Source organism: Lepisosteus platostomus, chromosome 5 (genome assembly GCF_059453375.1).
Source record: "Lepisosteus platostomus isolate fLepPlt1 chromosome 5, fLepPlt1.hap1, whole genome shotgun sequence".
Classification (NCBI taxonomy): Eukaryota; Metazoa; Chordata; class Actinopteri; order Semionotiformes; family Lepisosteidae; genus Lepisosteus; species Lepisosteus platostomus.
In genome coordinates, this window is record NC_142615.1 from 376,988 (window position 1) to 395,931 (window position 18,944).

The window sequence follows — 18,944 nt, forward strand, 5'->3', positions numbered from 1 at the left end:
ATTGATCCTGCAGTGCGTGTGGCTCTGTGGAGTGGAGCTTAAGGCTGTGGGCTCACAGCTACAGGGTTGCAGGTTCAAGTCCTCCTGAGACCTACAGCTTGTTTTGGGTTTAATTCTTCCCCACAGAAACAGGTTGATAAGCACAGAGACTGGGGCTGTGAGGTGTGTGTCCCTGTGGGCTGGAGGATAAAGCTAAGGACTCACAGCTCTCTGGTTGTGGGTTCAAATCCCAGTAAGATCTTAGGTTTGTTTTCAGTCTCTTACCCACAGAAACAGGTTGATAAGTGAAGAGATTGATCCTGCAGTGCGTGTGGCTCTGTGGAGTGGAGCTTAAGGCTGTGGACTCACAGCTGCAGGGTTGCAGGTTCAAGTCCTGCTGAGAGTGGCCTGCTTTGTCTTTAATTCTTTGTGACAGAAACGTGTTGATAAGCTGGGGGAGTTGTAAGGGTGGGTGGGAGGCCCAATAGAGGAGAGGGTAAGACTGGCCTCCCGACTGCAAGGTCCTGGGTTCAAGCCCAGGCAGGAAGGATGCAGGGGGTCAGTGGCAGGGACAAGTAACTAGATGAAGAGAGAGGGGTCTGGGATTTACCTTTTACTGAAAAATTCCAACAGTGTCGAACGTTTCAGTAAAAGGTAAGTCCCAGACCCCTCTCTTCATCTAGTTACTTGTCCCTGCCACTGACCCCCTGCATCCTTCCTGCCTGGGCTTGAACCCAGGACCTTGCAGTCGGGAGGCCAGTGTCTTACCCTCTCCTCTATTGGGCCTCCCACCCACCCTTACAACTCCCCCAGCTTATCAACACGTTTCTGTCGAGAAGACTTAAAGACAAAGCAGGCCAGTCTCAGCAGGACTTGAACCTGCAACCCTGCAGCTGTGAGTCCACAGCCTTAAGCTCCACTCCACAGAGCCACACACACTGCAAGCACAATCTCTTCACTTATCAACCTCTTACTGTGGGTAAGAGACTGAAAACAAACCTGAGGTCTTACTGGGATTTGAACCCACAACCATAGAGCTGTGAGTCTTCAGCTCTATCCTCCAGACCACAGGGACACACACCTCACAGCCCCAGTCTCTGTACTTATCAACCTCTTACTGTGGGGAAGACTTAAACCCAAAACAAGCTGTAGGGCTCAGGAGGATTTGAACCTGCAACCCTGCAGCTGTGAGCCCACAGCCTTAAGCTCCACTCCACAGAGCCACACACACTGCAGGATCAATCTCTTCACTTATCAACCTGTTTCTGTGGGTAAGAGACTGAAAACAAACCTGAGGTCTTACTGGGATTTGAACCCACAACCAGAGAGCTGTGAGACCTCAGCTTTGTCCTCCAGCCCACAGGGACACACACCTCACAGCCCCAGTCTCTGTACTTATCAACCTCTTACTGTGGGGAAGAATTAAACTTAAATAAGCAACAGGTCTCTCTCAGACTTGAACCCACAGCCAGGTGTCTATGAGTCTAGAGACTTAGCCCTCTGCTCTAGAGATTCTTCACAGACAGAGCCTCAGTCTCTGTACTTATCAACCTCTTACTGTGGGGAAGAATTAAACCCAAAACAAACTGTAGGTCTCAGCAGGACTTGAACCCACAACCACACCGCTCTGAGCCCACAGCCCTGACCTCTTCACTACAGAGCCACACAAACACAGACCCCACCTCTTCACTTATCACCCTGTTACTGTGGATGAGTGAAGCCAAATGCATCTCTCTCTCTCTCTCTCTCTCTCTCTCTCTCTCTCTCTCTCTCTCTCTCTCTCTCTCTCTCTCTCTCTCTCTCTCTGCCATTGAAGTACAATAAAAGTCTCACTCTCAGTGGGAACTGAACCCACAGCCACACAGCTCAGAGTCCACAGCATTAACCTTCACACTACAGGACACACAGTAAACAGCTCCCAGTTCTTCACTGATCAATCTATCACTGATAGTGACACTGTCTTAAAAAAAAGAAAACTCCTGATTCATTCAGATTTGAACCCACAACCACAGACAGACAAGCCTGTAGCCAGATCCTCTGAACTACAGGACCACACAGCCCCAATCCCTTCACTCATCAATAAGTACATTGATTTGTCTTGCCATCCAGGAAGATTAATCCATTACCCCTCTGCTTTTCATCTCAAGTCAGAAAGACCACAAAACAGCTCAACAATCTGGTCTCACAGCTCTCCTGCACCACTCCCTGTCCACACTGTAAGAGGGCCGCAGGTCCAGGCGAGACAGCGGCTCTTGTCTGAACTACATTCCCCAGAAGGCCGAGCGGCGCAGTCTGCCCCCACAATCACCTGCCTCACTGCTGGAAGACGATTGGTGGGGAGACAGTTAAAAGGCAGGAGGGGAGGCCTTCAGTCTGGTGCTGCTGGGGACAGAGAGCAGTTGTGCTGAGCAGAGCAGGAGGGAAGAGCTACAGAGCTGAGCTGTGTCGGGGGAGGAGGTCTGGTGAAGCTGGCTGCACGTCCAGCTAGAGCTCAGGTACGAACTAGGGGTTTGTCTTGTGGTTTCTGGAGTCTTGTGTGCTGCACTGTGAATAAAGAGCCCTGTGTTTCCTTACCTTGTGGCTGTGAGTGAGTCTGTCCTGAGAGCTGCAGAGGGGGGCTGGGGTTGTCAACTAGGCCCAGATCTGCTGGACACGGGGACAGGACAGGCCTGCTGTCCTCTCTGAGCTGAAACACTGCTGGGTTCAGCTTCTGGTCAGCCAGCGACTCTGCTGCCTGGGGCTCAGAACAGCTGATCCTCCTGACTGACTCCTCTCCCCCTGGCAGGAGTGTGGAGTGACAGAGCAGCAGCAGATTCTTCCCACTCTGTTTCACTAGGGATAAGAACTAGAGTGCAAACAAACTACTCCAGACTGTTGAAATGATGCCTAAAGCTAAACAAACAGCTCCTGCTGAACTGGGCTCAATTCTGAGGGAGATGAAATGCTGGTCTTGCCTTGTGTGCAGGAGAGTGGTGGGCTTTACTTTGAAACCAATTCAAACCCACAACCTTTCTTCTCCATCTGCTCCTTCTTCCACTGGCTCTCCCAGCTCCAGCAGGTCTCAGCCAGGATCTGAACCTGCAACCTCCTGGCCACAAGTACAGCCTCTTAACCCTCGGCAGGGACACACACCCACTGGCCCAGTATCTTTAACTAGCAATCTGTCAGTGTGGGACTCTCCCTTCAGACTGAAGAGACTCAGTTCCCTCAGCCTGTCAGTGCGGGACACTCCCTACAGACTGAAGAGACTCAGTTCCCTCAGCCTGTCAGTGCGGGACACTCCCTACAGACTGAAGAGACTCAGTTCCCTCAGCCTGTCAGTGTGGGACATTCCCTTCAGACTGAAGAGACTCAGTTCCTCCAGCCTGTCAGTGTGGGACACTCCCTTCAGACTGAAGAGACTCAGTTCCCTCAGCCTGTCAGTGTGGGACACTCCCTCCAGACTGAAGAGACTCAGTTCCCTCAGCCTGTCAGTGTGGGACGCTCCCTTCAGACTGAAGAGACTCAGTTCCCTCAGCCTGTCAGTGTGGGACGCTCCCTTCAGACTGAAGAGACTCAGTTCCTCCAGCCTGTCAGTGTGGGACACTCCCTTCAGACTGAAGAGACTCAGTTCCCTCAGCCTGTCAGTGTGGGACGCTCCCTTCAGACTGAAGAGACTCAGTTCCCCCAGTCTGTCAGTGTGGGACTCTCCCTCCAGACTGAAAAGACTCAGTTCCTCACTCCCTTCAGCCCCCGGATGTAACTGCCTGCCTGTGTCTGAAGATATAAACGATGCACCAACCCACTTCTCGTCTGTTTTTTGTCAGCGGTCTCTTCAAGCTGAGTCCTTGCCGATCTGCGTTTCTGGTTTCTATAGATGAAGGTGGTATAAACAGGTCTTACTCACCTAAAACTCCCAAACCATCTTCATTTTCAGGTCCTGTGGCTTAATGCAAAACTAAAAAAAGTCTAAAAGAATCAAAATCCCTCCTCTCTACTGGTGACACTTTCACTACAGGAAACACCGACCCTCCCCGATTCGTCCAGGCGCCCTCTTGTGGCGACTCCTGGGTACTGCAGGCAACCAGTGGGACACTCCGCTGCAGTACAGACAGACTGGAAGACCGAAACCTCGGGCTCTGCTGATCTCCTTCCGACACCAGCTTCCCTCAACAGGCGAATTAGAAGACTCCCTCCATCAGGCACCGGGGAACAAACACACAGCAGGGGACTCCAGTTTAACAGATGTGTGTGGGGAGGCGCCCTCTTGTGGCGACACCTGGGTACTGCAGGCGACCAGCAGGACACCCTGCTGCAGTACAGACAGACTGTCAGTGTCGACTGCTCCCTCCGGGGTCCTGATCCACTCACAGGAGACTGATGGGGAAATAATCTGTGAATGGGTGAACTTCACCCCCACAGGAGTCACTGGGGCTGCTGCTGGGGGCTGATTCCATGACCTTCGGCTGCAGATATGAAACCCACTGTTGGGTCCTGGAGGGGTCAGTGTGTGTCCAGTCCTGGTCCTGGAGGGGTCAGTCAGTGTGTCTGCAGCAGGGCTGTCCAGTCCTGGTCCTGGAGGGGTCAGTCAGTGTGTCTGTCCAGTCCTGGTCCTGGAGGGGTCAGTCACTGTGTGTCTGCAGCAGGGCTGTCCAGTCCTGGTCCTGGAAGGGTCAGTCAGTGTGTGTGTCCAGTCCTGGTCCTGGAGGGGTCAGTCAGTGTGTCTGCAGCAGGGCTGTCCAGTCCTGGTCCTGGAGGGGTCAGTCAGTGTGTGTCCAGTCCTGGTCCTGGAGGGGTCAGTCAGTGTGTCTGTCCAGTCCTGGTCCTGGAGGGGTCAGTCACTGTGTGTCTCTGCAGCAGGGCTGTCCAGTCCTGGCCCTGGAGGGGTCAGTCAGTGTGTGTGTCCAGTCCTGGCCCTGGAGGGGTCAGTCAGTGTGTGTCCAGTTCTGGCCCTGGAGGGGTCAGTCAGTGTGTGTGTCCAGTCCTGGTCCTGGAGGGGTCAGTCACTGTGTGTCTCTGCAGCAGGGCTGTCCAGTCCTGGCCCTGGAGGGGTCAGTCAGTGTGTCCAGTCCTGGCCCTGGAGGGGTCAGTCAGTGTGTGTGTCCAGTCCTGGCCCTGGAGGGGTCAGTCAGTGTGTGTGTCCAGTCCTGGCCCTGGAGGGGTCAGTCAGTGTGTCCAGTCCTGGCCCTGGAGGGGTCAGTCAGTGTGTGTGTCCAGTCCTGGCCCTGGAGGGGTCAGTCAGTGTGTGTGTCCAGTCCTGGCCCTGGAGGGGTCAGTCAGTGTGTGTCCAGTTCTGGCCCTGGAGGGGTCAGTCAGTGTGTGTGTCCAGTCCTGGCCCTGGAGGGGTCAGTCAGTGTGTGTGTCCAGTCCTGGTCCTGGAGGGGTCAGTCAGTGTGTGTGTCCAGTCCTGGCCCTGGAGGGGTCAGTCAGTGTGTGTGTCCAGTCCTGGTCCTGGAGGGGTCAGTCAGTGTGTGTCCAGTCCTGGTCCTGGAGGGGTCAGTCAGTGTGTGGGTCCAGTCCTGGTCCTGGAGGGATTGGTCAGTCAGTGTGTGTCCAGTCCTGGTCCTGGAGGGATTGGTCAGTCAGTGTGTCCAGTCCTGGCCCTGGAGGGGTCAGTCAGTGTGTCTGCAGCAGGGCTGTCCAGTCCTGGTCCTGGAGGGATTGGTCAGTCAGTGTGTGTCCAGTCCTGGTCCTGGAGGGATTGGTCAGTCAGTGTGTCCAGTCCTGGCTCTGGAGGGGTCAGTCAGTGTGTCAAGTCCTGGTCCAGGAGGGATCGGTCAGTCAGTGTGTCCAGTCCTGGTCCTGGAGGGATCAGTCAGTGTGTGTGTCCAGTCCTGGTCCTGGAGGGATCGGTCAGTCAGTGTGTCCAGTCCTGGCCCTGGAGGGGTCAGTCAGTGTGTCCAGTCCTGGTCCTGGAGGGATCGGTCAGTCAGTGTGTCCAGTCCTGGTCCTGGAGGGGTCAGTCAGTGTGTGTCCAGTCCTGGTCCAGGAGGGATCGGTCAGTCAGTGTGTCCAGTCCTGGCCCTGGAGGGGTCAGTCAGTGTGTGTCCAGTCCTGGTCCAGGAGGGATCGGTCAGTCAGTGTGTCCAGTCCTGGTCCTGGAGGGGTCAGTCAGTGTGTGTCCAGTCCTGGTCCTGGAGGGGTCAGTGTGTGTGTCCAGTTCTGGTCCTGGAGGGGTCAGTCAGTGTGTCTGCAGCAGGGCTGTCCAGTCCTGGTCCTGGAGGGATCAGTCAGTCAGTGTGTCCAGTCCTGGTCCTGGAGGGGTCAGTGTGTGTGTCCAGTCCTGCTCCTGGAGGGGTCAGTGTGTGTATCCAGTCCTTGTCCTGGAGGGGTCAGTCAGTGTGTGTGTCCAGTCGTGGTCCAGGAGGGGTCAGTCAGTGTGTCCAGTGCTGGCCCTGGAGGGGTCAGTGTGTGTGTTCAGTCCTGGTCCTGGAGGGGTCAGTCAGTGTGTGTGTCCAGTCCTGGTCCTGGAGGGGTCAGTCAGTGTGTGTGTCCAGTCCTGGTCCTGGAGGGGTCAGTCAGTGTGTTTCCAGTCCTGGTCCTGGAGGGATCGGTCAGTCAGTGTGTCTGCAGCAGGGCTGTCCAGTCCTGGTCCTGGAGGGATCGGTCAGTCAGTGTGTCCAGTCCTGGTCCTGGAGGGGTCGATCAGTCAGTGTGTCCAGTCCTGGTCCTGGAGGGGTCAGTCAGTGTGTCCAGTCCTGGTCCAGGAGGGATCGGTCAGTGTGTGTGTCCAGTCCTGGTCCTGGAGGGGTCAGTCAGTGGTCAGGCTGAAGAGGTGGGGGGATAACATGAGAATGAGAAAAGGGAGGAGTTTGGAGCATATTTACAGTTTTTATTTTTCTCCCTGTACTAACCCTAAAAATTAAAAGAATTCAAGTGAAGGAGAACAACAGACTTTACAACAGATTTAACCGGCTTTCAAGAACAAAGACTCACAGTCAAAACCTCTCTCGCGGTGGTTAACACGCAAAGGAACTACAATACCCATCATTCATTTCCCACGCAGCAAGCACGCAAATAATTGTTTTGCGTGCCACAAGTCCTTGTGGGAGATGTAGTTTTTGTTTCTCCTCTACATGAGCTGAAGAAGCTCCCTGCAGTGTCTTGTGGGAGATGTAGTTTTTGTTTTTCCCTCTATACATGGACTTAGGACGTTTCCAGCAGAGGCTCATGGAAGATGTAGTTTTTGTTTCTCCCCTACATGGGCTGAGGAAGCGCCCTGCAGTGGATTGTGGGAGATGTAGTTTTTATTTTTCCCTCCATACATGGGGTGAGGTAGCTCCCCACAGTGGCTTGTGGGAGGCGTAGTTTTTGTTTCTCCTCTACATAGGCTGAGGGAGCTCCCCGCAGTGGCTTGTGGGAGGCGTAGTTTTTGTTTCTCCTCTACATGGGCTGAGGGAGCTCCCCGCTGTGGCTTGTGGGAGGCGTAGTTTTTCAGTGCAGGATGTCCATGAGAAAGGCAGCTGAACCTTTCAGCCAATTGAAGGAAATGCTGTCCGCAGTCACTGCCTCCTGCTCGCCCAACTCAGCACCATCATCATCCATCCCAAGTCTGTCCTGTCCCACTGTACTGAACACTGTCCCCACTCCCCCACTGTACTGAACACTGTCCCATCTCTCTCACCTTGTACTGAACACTGTGCCCTCTCACTGAACAATGTCCCCTCTCTCTCACCTTGTACTGAACACCGTCCCCTCTCTGTATTGAAGACTTTCCTCTCCCCCACTGTACTGAACGCTGTCCCCTCTCACTGTACTGAACACTATGCTCATTCTCCTCCAGATTTCTTTATTTCTACACATAAATACACAAAAGTGAACTACACAACACACTCACCGACACCCTCTCACACTCAACACTCACACACACTGACTCACTCTCTCACACTCACTGACACACTCAATCACTCCCTCACACTCACTGACACTCTCACACTCACTGATACACTCAATCACTTTCTCTCACTCACACCCCAACACTCACACTCACTGACACACTCTCTCACACTCACTGACACACTCAATCACTTTCTCTCACTCATTGACACACTCACTCTCTCCCACTCAACACTCACACACACTGACTCTCACTCTCTCACACTCAGTGACACACTCTCTCACACTCAGTGACACACTCTCTCACACTCACTGACACACTCAATCACTCTCTCACACTCAGTGACTCTCACTCTCTCACACTCAGTGACTCTCACTCTCTGACACTCAGTGACACTCCCTCTCTCACACTCAGTGACACTCCCTCTCTCACCCCCAGGTCACGTGACGTCCCCCTCGCTCACACTCACCTCGCACACCTCCTCCTCCTCCTCCTCCTCCTCCTCCTCCTCCTCGGCCCCGGCGGGCCCGAAGCCCCCGGGGCGGGGGGGCGGCGCCAGCAGGGCCCCGGGTCCGCCCAGGCCCAGCGCGGCGGCGGCGGCGGCGGCGGCGGCGGCCCCCTGCGGGTGGGCGGGGCCCGCGCGGCGCTCGCAGTGGGCGCGGTGCCGCATGAAGCTGTCCCGCCACATGAACTTCTTCCCGCAGGCCCGGCAGTCGTAGGGCTTGAGGCCCGTGTGCGTCTTCATGTGCTCCGTCAGGTGGTGCTTCATCTTGAACTTCTTGGCGCAGACGGGGCAGTCGAAGGGCCGCAGGTTCAGGTGCATGTTGACGTGCCGGTCGCGCATGCTCTTGTGGGTGAAGGTCTTGCCGCAGTGGCACATGAAGACCTTGGCCCCGCCCCCGGCCCCGCCCCCGGCCCCGGCCCCGCCCCCGCCGCCCGGGGCCACCGGCCCGTGCTCCGCCCCCGGCTCGGCGCCCGCGGCGACCGGGGCCGGGGGCGGGGCCGGGCTGTACAGCAGCACCGGGTTGCCCTGCATGTCCAGGGGGAAGAGCTGGGCCCGGGGCGGGCCGGCGCCGGGCGGGACCGGGCCCAGCAGGGCCCGCGGGGCCGGCAGGGCGGGCCGGTCGCCGCGGTGGGGGAGGGGCTCCAGCGCGGGGGGCTGGACGGCGTCGAAGTGGACATAGTCGCCCGAGGACTCGCAGAAGTCCACCTGAGAGAGAGAGAGGACACTTTCATTTACTTCTGTTTCTTGTTCCATGTTAATTTTATTATTTCTATTTGCTTTGGCAACACTGATTGTGCCCATCGGTCATGCTAATGAAGCACCTTGAATTGAAAATTAATAAAATTGAGAGAGAGTGAGTGTGAAGGAGTGAGAGAGTGAGTGTGAGAGAGAGGGTGAGACAGTGCAGGAGAGTGTGAGGGAGTGAGAGAGTGAGTGCAAAGGAGTGAGAGAGCGTGAGTGTGAGGGAGTGAGAGTGAGTGTGAGGGAGCGAGAGAGTGAGGGTGAGTGAGAGGGAGTGAGAGTGTGAGGGAGTGAGTGAGAGAGAGTGAGAGGGTGAGGGAGAGGGAGTGAGAGTGTGAGGGAGTGAGGTAGAGAGTGAGAGTGAGTGTGAGTGAGAGGGTGAGGGAGCGAGTGTGAGGGAGAGTGAGGTAGAGGGTGAGAGAGTGAGGTAGAGAGTGAGAGTGAGAGTGAGGGGGAGGGGGAGTGAGAGTGAGAGGGAGAGTGAGAGTGAGAGTGAGTGTGAGTGAGAGTGTGAGGGAGAGTGAGGGAGAGTGAGGGAGAGTGAGGGGGAGGGTGAGTGAGGTAGAGAGTGAGAGGGAGAGTGAGTGTGAGTGAGAGTGTGAGGGAGTGAGGCAGAGAGTGAGAGTGAGAGTGAGGGGGAGGGGGAGTGAGGTAGAGAGTGAGAGGGAGAGTGAGGGGGAGGGGGAGTGAGGTAGAGAGTGAGAGTGAGAGTGAGCGGGAGGGGGAGTGAGGTAGAGAGTGAGAGTGAGAGTGAGAGTGAGCGGGAGGGGGAGTGAGGCAGAGAGTGAGAGAGTTAAAGAGAGTGGGGGACACACACCTGCGCCTCCGGTGGTCCTGCTCCTCGGCCCGGCAGCTCCGCGGCTCCGGACAGCGTCCTGACGTCCGAGATGCTGAGGGGGTGCTCTCGGGGGCGCCCCCCGGCCAGCGCCAGCGCCCCGAGCTCGTCCTCGTCCTCGCCCGCGCCCCCCGACACCACCAGCAGCTCCTCCTCGTCCTCGGCCTGCGGGGGGCGCTCCGTCTTCACCACCACCCAGTGCCGGCGGGGCAGGAGGCTGGGGGGCGCGGGGGGCGGCGGGGGGTCCCCGTCCTGGTAGGAGGACACCCCGAAGCAGTCGCTGACGCGGTCCTCCGGCTCGGGGCGCCCCAGCCTGAGGCGCTTGGGGGCGGCCCCCCTGTCCGTGCCCCTCCTGCGGGGGTACACCTCCTCCTCCTCCTCCTCCTCCTCTTCCTCCTCCTCCTCCCCCTCCTCGTCCCCCTCCTCCTCGATGAGGAAGGTGCCGGCGCCGCCGGCCGCGCCCCCGTCCTCGCCGGCGGCCGCGCCGGAGGTGGGGGCGCCCCCGAACCCCGCGCCCCCGGCCTCGCGGGGGCTGAAGTAGTTGGTGCTGCTGGGGGACTGGCTCTCGCTGGCCCGGCTGGAGCCCAGCGAGGGGCGGCGGCCCGGGGCGGCGGGGGGGTCCCCCGCGCCCGCCCGCGCCCCCGGCCGCCCCGCCGCCGGCCCGCGCCCCTCCTTCAGCAGCTCCGTGCACTTGTCCACGATGTGCCACATCTGCAGCACGCTGCCCACCGTCAGGTAGTTGACGATCTCCTCGCTCAGCATGCGCAGGCGGCCCGTGTAGGCGCAGCCCAGCACACTCTCGAACGCCAGCGGGTCCAGGACCGCGGGCAGGGAGACCGAGGACACGTTCTTCAACAGCACCTGGACACAGGGAGAGGGGTTCACACACACACCCTGACTGGACACTCCAGTACATGAACACTGCACTGAGAGAGAGAGGGGTTCACACACACACCCTGACTGGACACTCCAGTACATGAACACTGCACTGAGAGAGAGAGGGGTTCATACAGACACACTGACTGGACACTCCAGTACATGAACACTGCACTGAGAGAGAGGGGTTCATACAGACACACTGACTGGACACTCCAGTACATGAACACTGCACTGAGAGAGAGAGGGGTTCACACAGACACCCTGACTGGACACTCCAGTACATGAACACTGCACTGAGAGAGAGAGGGGTTCACACACACACACTGACTGGACACTCCAGTACATGAACACTGCACTGAGAGAGAGAGGGGTTAATACACACACACTGACTGGACACTCCAGTACATGAACACTGCACTGAGAGAGAGAGGGGTTCATACACACACACTGACTGGACACTCCAGTACATGAACACTGCACTGAGAGAGAGGGGTTCATACAGACACACTGACTGGACACTCCAGTACATGAACACTGCACTGAGAGAGAGAGGGGTTCACACAGACACCCTGACTGGACACTCCAGTACATGAACACTGCACTGAGAGAGAGAGGGGTTCACACACACACACTGACTGGACACTCCAGTACATGAACACTGCACTGAGAGAGAGAGGGGTTAATACACACACACTGACTGGACACTCCAGTACATGAACACTGCACTGAGAGAGAGAGGGGTTCATACACACACACTGACTGGACACTCCAGTACATGAACACTGCACTGAGAGAGAGAGGGGTTCATACAGACACACTGACTGGACACTCCAGTACATGAACACTGCACTGAGAGAGAGAGGGGTTCATACACACACACTGACTGGACACTCCAGTACATGAACACTGCACTGAGAGAGAGAGGGGTTCATACAGACACCCTGACTGGACACTCCAGTACATGAACACTGCACTGAGAGAGAGAGGGGTTCATACACACACACTGACTGGACACTCCAGTACATGAACACTGCACTGAGAGAGAGAGGGGTTCATACACACACACTGACTGGACACTCCAGTACATGAACACTGCACTGAGAGAGAGAGGGGTTCATACAGACACACTGACTGGACACTCCAGTACATGAACACTGCACTGAGAGAGAGAGGGGTTCATACACACACACTGACTGGACACTCCAGTACATGAACACTGCACTGAGAGAGAGAGGGGTTCATACAGACACCCTGACTGGACACTCCAGTACATGAACACTGCACTGAGAGAGAGAGGGGTTCATACACACACACTGACTGGACACTCCAGTACATGAACACTGCACTGAGAGAGAGAGGGGTTCATACACACACACTGACTGGACACTCCAGTACATGAACACTGCACTGAGAGAGAGAGGGGTTCACACACACACCCTGACTGGACACTCCAGTACATGAACACTGCACTGAGAGAGAGAGGGGTTCATACACACACACTGACTGGACACTCCAGTACATGAACACTGCACTGAGAGAGAGAGGGGTTCATACAGACACACTGACTGGACACTCCAGAACATGAACACTGCACTGAGAGAGAGAGGGGTTCATACAGACACCCTAACTGGACACTCCAGTACATGAACACTGCACTGAGAGAGAGATGGGTTCATACACACACACTGACTGGACACTCCAGTGTGGTAACTCTGCTCTGAGACAGACCTGATCGTGGAAGTAGGGTGAAGAGGCTGCCAACACACACCGATGAGCCCTGAAGACGCGGCCCTGCACCTCGATGGCCAGATCACACAGCTGCCCCTCCAGACGCTGGCGGTTCAGACTGGCCAGCAGAGCCCCCTGGACTGAGGGGAAACACACCTGCACCACTCCGCCACCGGGGGCGCTAGAGGCACTGCTGCTACAGCCTGACTCCATGAGCTGAGAGAGAAGAGAGAGAGAGAGGGGTTAACACACAACACTGACCACCTGGACACTCCAGGACAGTAACACTGCACTGAGAGAGAGAGGGGTTCATACACACACACTGACTGGACACTCCAGTACATGAACACTGCACTGAGAGAGAGAGGGGTTCATACAGACACACTGACTGGACACTCCAGTACATGAACACTGCACTGAGAGAGAGAGGGGTTCATACAGACACACTGACTGGACACTCCAATACATGAACACTGCACTGAGAGAGAGAGGGGTTCATACAGACACACTGACTGGACACTCCAGTACATGAACACTGCACTGAGAGAGAGAGGGGTTCACACAGACACACTGACTGGACACTCCAGTACATGAACACTGCACTGAGAGAGAGAGGGGTTATCACTACTGGGCAGCAGGAGAGCTAGAGTCCAGCCCAGTATGCGCTGGTGGACAGGTCACCAGTCCATCACAGTGCACACCACACACACACCTGAGCCGGCTTTCCCAGAAGCCAGTTAGCACCCCAGCGATGCTCAGTGGGTACACTGGTCAAACGCTTGCCTGTTAAGATTTCCAGTCAAAGCACCAGCAGGCCTGCAGGCTGTGGGAGGAAGCCCACAGGAACACAGGGAGAACACGCAAACTCCACACAGACAGAGCCATGGGAATCGAACCCAGTGCGCCAGGCTCACCACTGTGCCTCTTCCTCTCCAAGTATTAGAAGCATAAACACGACTCCTGTATCACAGACCGTCACATCATCATCATCATCATCGTTTTTATTTCTATTGACCTGCTCGTATACGATTTATTTATTTATGTATTTATTTATTTTAAATGCGCGTCTACTCCCCACGCACAACTGCAGCTGGGGGGTTGTAACACAATCTCTCGTCTGTGTCTCGCCTCCTTACCCGGCGGTGTGTTGACAGTCGGCCCGGGCACCGCCGGAGCTCCGCTGCCCGGCGTCGCCGCGCTACTCGAGCCCGGGGATCGCGATGGGCCTAGCCGCTGCCGCTCGCGGCGACGGGCGGTCTGCGCTTTACTTTCAGCGGGGCTGCAGCCGCCGAGCGGACCGCAACATGAACCCAATTACCCGAAAATACCGGACACGGAACGACAGCCCCCCCGGCATCTCCCCCTGTCCGGCCTGAACACGGGTCCGAGCCGCGGAGCATCTCCGTTCAGACCGACGGCATTCCAACCCCGAAGCGCCAGAGCAAGTAAACACCCCCCCTCGCCGGGCCCGGGGTCACCCTAGTCTGGGAACAAGGGCAAAATAAACACCCCCCGCCACAGCTCCAGCACAGGGCTCTGAGCCCACAGACTGACCCCACAGCTCCAGCGCAGGGCTCTGAGCCCACAGACTGACCCCACAGCTACAGCACAGGGCTCTGAGCCCACAGACTGACCCCACAGCTACAGCACAGGGCTCTGACCCCATAGCTCCAGCTCCATCACAGGGCTCTGAGACCACAGACTGACCCCACAGCTACAGCACAGGGCTCTGAGCCCACAGACTGACCCCAACAGCTACAGCACAGGGCTCTGAGCCCACAGCTCCATCACAGGGTTGTGAGCCCACAGACTGACCCCACAGCTACAGCACAGGGCTCTGAGACCACAGACTGACCCCACACCTACAGCACAGGGCTCTGAGCCCACAGACTGACCCCACAGCTCCAGCACAGGGCTCTGACCCCACATCTACAGCACAGGGCTCTGAGCCCACAGACTGACCCCAACAGCTACAGCACAGGGCTCTGAGCCCACAGCTCCAGCTACAGCACAGGGCTCTGAGCCCACAGACTGACCCCAACAGCTACAGCACAGGGCTCTGACCCCACAGCTACAGCACAGGGCTCTGAGCCCACAGACTGACCCCACAGCTACAGCACAGGGCTCTGACCCCATAGCTCCAGCTCCATCACAGGGCTCTGAGACCACAGACTGACCCCACAGCTACAGCACAGGGCTCTGAGCCCACAGACTGACCCCAACAGCTACAGCACAGGGCTCTGAGCCCACAGCTCCATCACAGGGTTGTGAGCCCACAGACTGACCCCACAGCTACAGCACAGGGCTCTGAGACCACAGACTGACCCCACACCTACAGCACAGGGCTCTGAGCCCACAGACTGACCCCACAGCTCCAGCACAGGGCTCTGACCCCACATCTACAGCACAGGGCTCTGAGCCCACAGACTGACCCCAACAGCTACAGCACAGGGCTCTGAGCCCACAGCTCCAGCTACAGCACAGGGCTCTGAGCCCACAGACTGACCCCACAGCTCCAGCACAGGGCTCTGACCCCACAGCTACAGCACAGGGCTCTGAGCCCACAGACTGACCCTCACAGCTACAGCACAGGGCTCTGAGCCCACAGCTACAGCACAGGGCTCTGAGCCAACAGCTACAGCACAGGGCTCTGAGCCCACAGACTGACCCTCACAGCTACAGCACAGGGCTCTGAGACCACTGACTGACCCCACAGCTCCATCACAGGGCTCTGACCCCACAGACTGACCCCACAGCTCCAGCACAGGGCTCTGAGCCCACAGCTCCAGCTACAGCACAGGGCTCTGAGCCCACAGACTGACCCCACAGCTCCAGCACAGAGCTCTGAGCCCACAGCTCCAGCACAGGGCTCTGACCCCACAGCTACAGCACAGGGCTCTGACCCCACAGCTACAGCACAGGGCTCTGAGCCCACAGACTGACCCCCACAGCTACAGCACAGGGCTCTGAGCCCACAGACTGACCCCACAGCTACAGCACAGGGCTCTGAGCCCACAGACTGACCCCACAGCTCCAGCACAGAGCTCTGAGCCCACAGCTCCAGCACAGGGCTCTGACCCCACAGCTACAGCACAGGGCTCTGAGCCCACAGACTGACCCCCACAGCTACAGCACAGGGCTCTGAGCCCACAGACTGACCCCACAGCTCCAGCACAGGGCTCTGACCCCACAGCTCCAGCACAGGGCTCTGACCCCACAGATTGACCCCAACAGCTACAGCACAGGGCTCTGAGCCCACAGCTCCAGCTGCAGCACAGGGCTCTGAGCCAACAGACTGACCCCACAGCTACAGCACAGGGCTCTGACCCCACAGCTACAGCACAGGGCTCTGAGCCCACAGACTGACCCCACAGCTCCAGCACAGGGCTCTGAGCCCACAGACTGACCCCACAGCTCCAGCACAGGGCTCTGAGCCCACAGCTACAGCACAGGGCTCTGAGCCCACAGACTGACCCCACAGCTCCAGCACAGAGCTCTGAGCCCACAGCTCCAGCACAGGGCTCTGACCCCACAGCTACAGCACAGGGCTCTGAGCCCACAGACTGACCCCACAGCTCCAGCACAGGGCTCTGACCCCACAGACTGACCCCACAGCTCCAGCACAGGGCTCTGAGCCCACAGACTGACCCCACACCTACAGCACAGGGCTCTGAGCCCACAGACTGACCCCAACAGCTACAGCACAGGGCTCTGAGACCACAGACTGACCCCAACAGCTACAGCACAGGGCTCTGAGACCACAGACTGACCCCACAGCTCCATCACAGGGCTCTGACCCCACAGCTACAGCTACAGCACAGGGCTCTGAGCCAACAGACTGACCCCAACAGCCACAGTACAGGGCTCTGACCCCCACAGCTACAGCTACAGCACAGGGCTCTGAGCCCACAGACTGACCCCCACAGCCACAGTACAGGGCTCTGACCCCCACAGCTACAGCTACAGCACAGGGCTCTGAGCCCACAGACTGACCCTCACAGCTACAGCACAGGGCTCTGAGAAAACAGACTGACCCCACAGCTACAGCACAGGGCTCTGAGCCAACAGCTCCAGCTACAGCACAGGGCTCTGAGACCACAGACTGACCCCACAGCTCCAGCACAGGGCTCTGAGCCCACAGCTACAGCACAGGGCTCTGAGACCACAGACTGACCCCACAGCTCCAGCACAGGGCTCTGACCCCACAGCTCCAGCACAGGGCTCTGAGCCCACAGACTGACCCCACAGCTCCAGCACAGGGCTCTGAGACCACAGACTGACCCCACAGCTCCAGCACAGGGCTCTGAGACCACAGACTGACCCCACAGCTCCAGCACAGGGCTCTGACCCCCACAGCTACAGCTACAGCACAGGGCTCTGAGCCAACAGACTGACCCCACAGCTACAGCACAGGGCTCTGAGCCCACAGACTGACCCCACAGCTCCAGCACAGGGCTCTGACCCCACATCTACAGCACAGGGCTCTGACCCCCACAGCTACAGCTACAGCACAGGGCTCTGAGCCCACAGACTGACCCCACAGCTCCAGCACAGGGCTCTGAGACCACAGACTGACCCCACAGCTCCAGCACAGGGCTCTGAGACCACAGACTGACCCCACAGCTCCAGCACAGGGCTCTGACCCCCACAGCTACAGCTACAGCACAGGGCTCTGAGCCAACAGACTGACCCCACAGCTACAGCACAGGGCTCTGAGCCCACAGACTGACCCCACAGCTCCAGCACAGGGCTCTGACCCCACATCTACAGCACAGGGCTCTGACCCCCACAGCTACAGCTACAGCACAGGGCTCTGAGCCCACAGACTGACCCCACAGCTACAGCACAGGGCTCTGAGCCCACAGACTGCGAAACCGGCGAGCTGTCCCTGCGTGACCCCACAACCCACGACTACACACGCGTGCTGACCGTGCGCAGGGCGCTATATCAGCGGCCACCCCGGCTCGCCGTCAGACACGCTCGGACCCGGGTGGCCTCAGCCCACCCACGGCGACGACACGAGCGGCGCGGAGCTCACCGCTTCTCCCACGCAACGGCGGACGTGTCCTCAGCGAGGGGGGGGGATGGGGGTGAGGCGAGGGAGTTGGGGGCCGGAGCGGGGCGCTGCCTTGACCCTCGACCCCTCCACGGCGGAGGCCGGGCTACTGTAGGCGGCGGCGGCCGCGGCGAGAGGCGATCCGACCCCCGGCCGCCATTGCGGGTACCGCTGTCACAGGAGCAGGCCGCCCGGCGTCGCTTCCAGCCCGCCGCGGGCAAGGCAGTGGGTTTTCGCCGACCGAAGACGGAAAATTAAAAATAAAAACACACACACACGGCTCCAGCGGTCGCAGGGGACGGACACGGCGCGGGCAGGCGCGACTCCTCCCCCTCCGAGCGCGCACGCAGGCAGGAAACTGCGGGCCCGCCGCGCCCGCCATCTTGGCTCTGAGCCCCCATTGCGTTGCATGGGAGGGAAGGGAGCCCGCTCGGAGCCAAGATGGTGGCCAGCGCGGTAGGGAGGAAGAATTTCATGGTTGCACCGGAGCAGTGCAGGAGTATTGCGGGGGACCCGCGTCTGATCAGTTTATGAAACAGACGGGAGGGCGTATCTGCAGGCTGGCCCTACCTGGGAGAACAGGGCAGCGTGTGCGGACCTCCTCTGCATTCACCCTGTTGAAAAGTGTAACTGTATTACCGTGTGAGCCCCTGGCGGTGGTGATGATAGGTTACACGTACTCTTGGTTGTATTGTACTGTCTGTTCTTTTGTTGTCGCAATACAAAATACAAACACGGGCGCAGACACATCACGCCACGCCACGCCACGCTGGGAAAAAGGAACTGCGCCTCGGGTCGATTTGCCCCAGTCTGGAATGGATCAATGTTTTTTTTATTGTTCTAACACAATAAACTTTGTTTCACAATGATGTACGTCTTCTCCCAGCGGCTGCCCTCTGTTATCCAAGCCACGCAGCCTCTCCTGGATCTCGGACAGAGGGGTCTGGCCGATGGTGATCGTGTGCTGGACAAGTCCAGCTCCTGGCTACGGTCCGTGTTTCTGTCCCGGCTCGTCCAGTCCCCAGAGCCCTACCGGCACCCCCTCGCTGAAGAGAACCGACAGTGTGCTGAGACATGGAGGGGGGGGGGGTTATTATCACACACACACACTGAGACATTGGGGGGAATTATTCTCCGAATATGAATGTGCTTCGGGCCAGAAATGGATTTGCACGTTCAAATCATTCAAAACATTAAACTAAGGAGAGCTAGACCAACCCTGGGACTTACACATTATTTCGTTCGATGTTATTTATTGATGTATGGGTTTTTTGTTAACACAATAAATAAAGCCTTTAAAAAAAAAACTCCACGCCTTCCGCATAAACATTGCATTGATTGATTGATCCCAATGTCCCCGCCTTCCTGGGGCTGACGGCCAATCACCATCTCCGAAAGGTATCCT

General features: G+C 57.8%; 1 protein-coding gene across 3 annotated transcripts; it reads right to left on the reverse strand.

Moving 5' to 3' along the window:
* Positions 1 to 6,769: 6,769 nt before the first annotated feature.
* Positions 6,770 to 18,823, reverse strand: zbtb22b (zinc finger and BTB domain containing 22b). 3 transcript variants are annotated; one of them, XR_015936297.1, is made up of 5 exons: positions 17,522 to 18,823; positions 12,484 to 12,699; positions 9,859 to 10,737; positions 7,929 to 9,005; positions 6,770 to 7,875 (listed from the first exon to the last, which is right to left on the reverse strand). XR_015936297.1 is itself a non-coding variant. In XM_088631090.1 (4 exons), the coding sequence occupies exons 2-4, from the start codon at positions 12,694 to 12,696 to the stop codon at positions 8,235 to 8,237; spliced, it is 1,863 nt and encodes a 620-aa protein (XP_088487216.1). In that variant the 5' UTR covers positions 12,697 to 12,699; positions 17,522 to 18,823; the 3' UTR covers positions 6,770 to 8,234. The 3 variants fall into 3 exon arrangements, 2 of the variants coding, with proteins under 2 accessions (XP_088487216.1, XP_088487217.1); XM_088631090.1 differs by having other exon boundaries at positions 6,770 to 9,005; XM_088631091.1 differs by lacking the exon at positions 17,522 to 18,823 and adding an exon at positions 13,620 to 13,985 and having other exon boundaries at positions 6,770 to 9,005.
* Between the last annotated feature and the right edge of the window lie 121 nt (positions 18,824 to 18,944).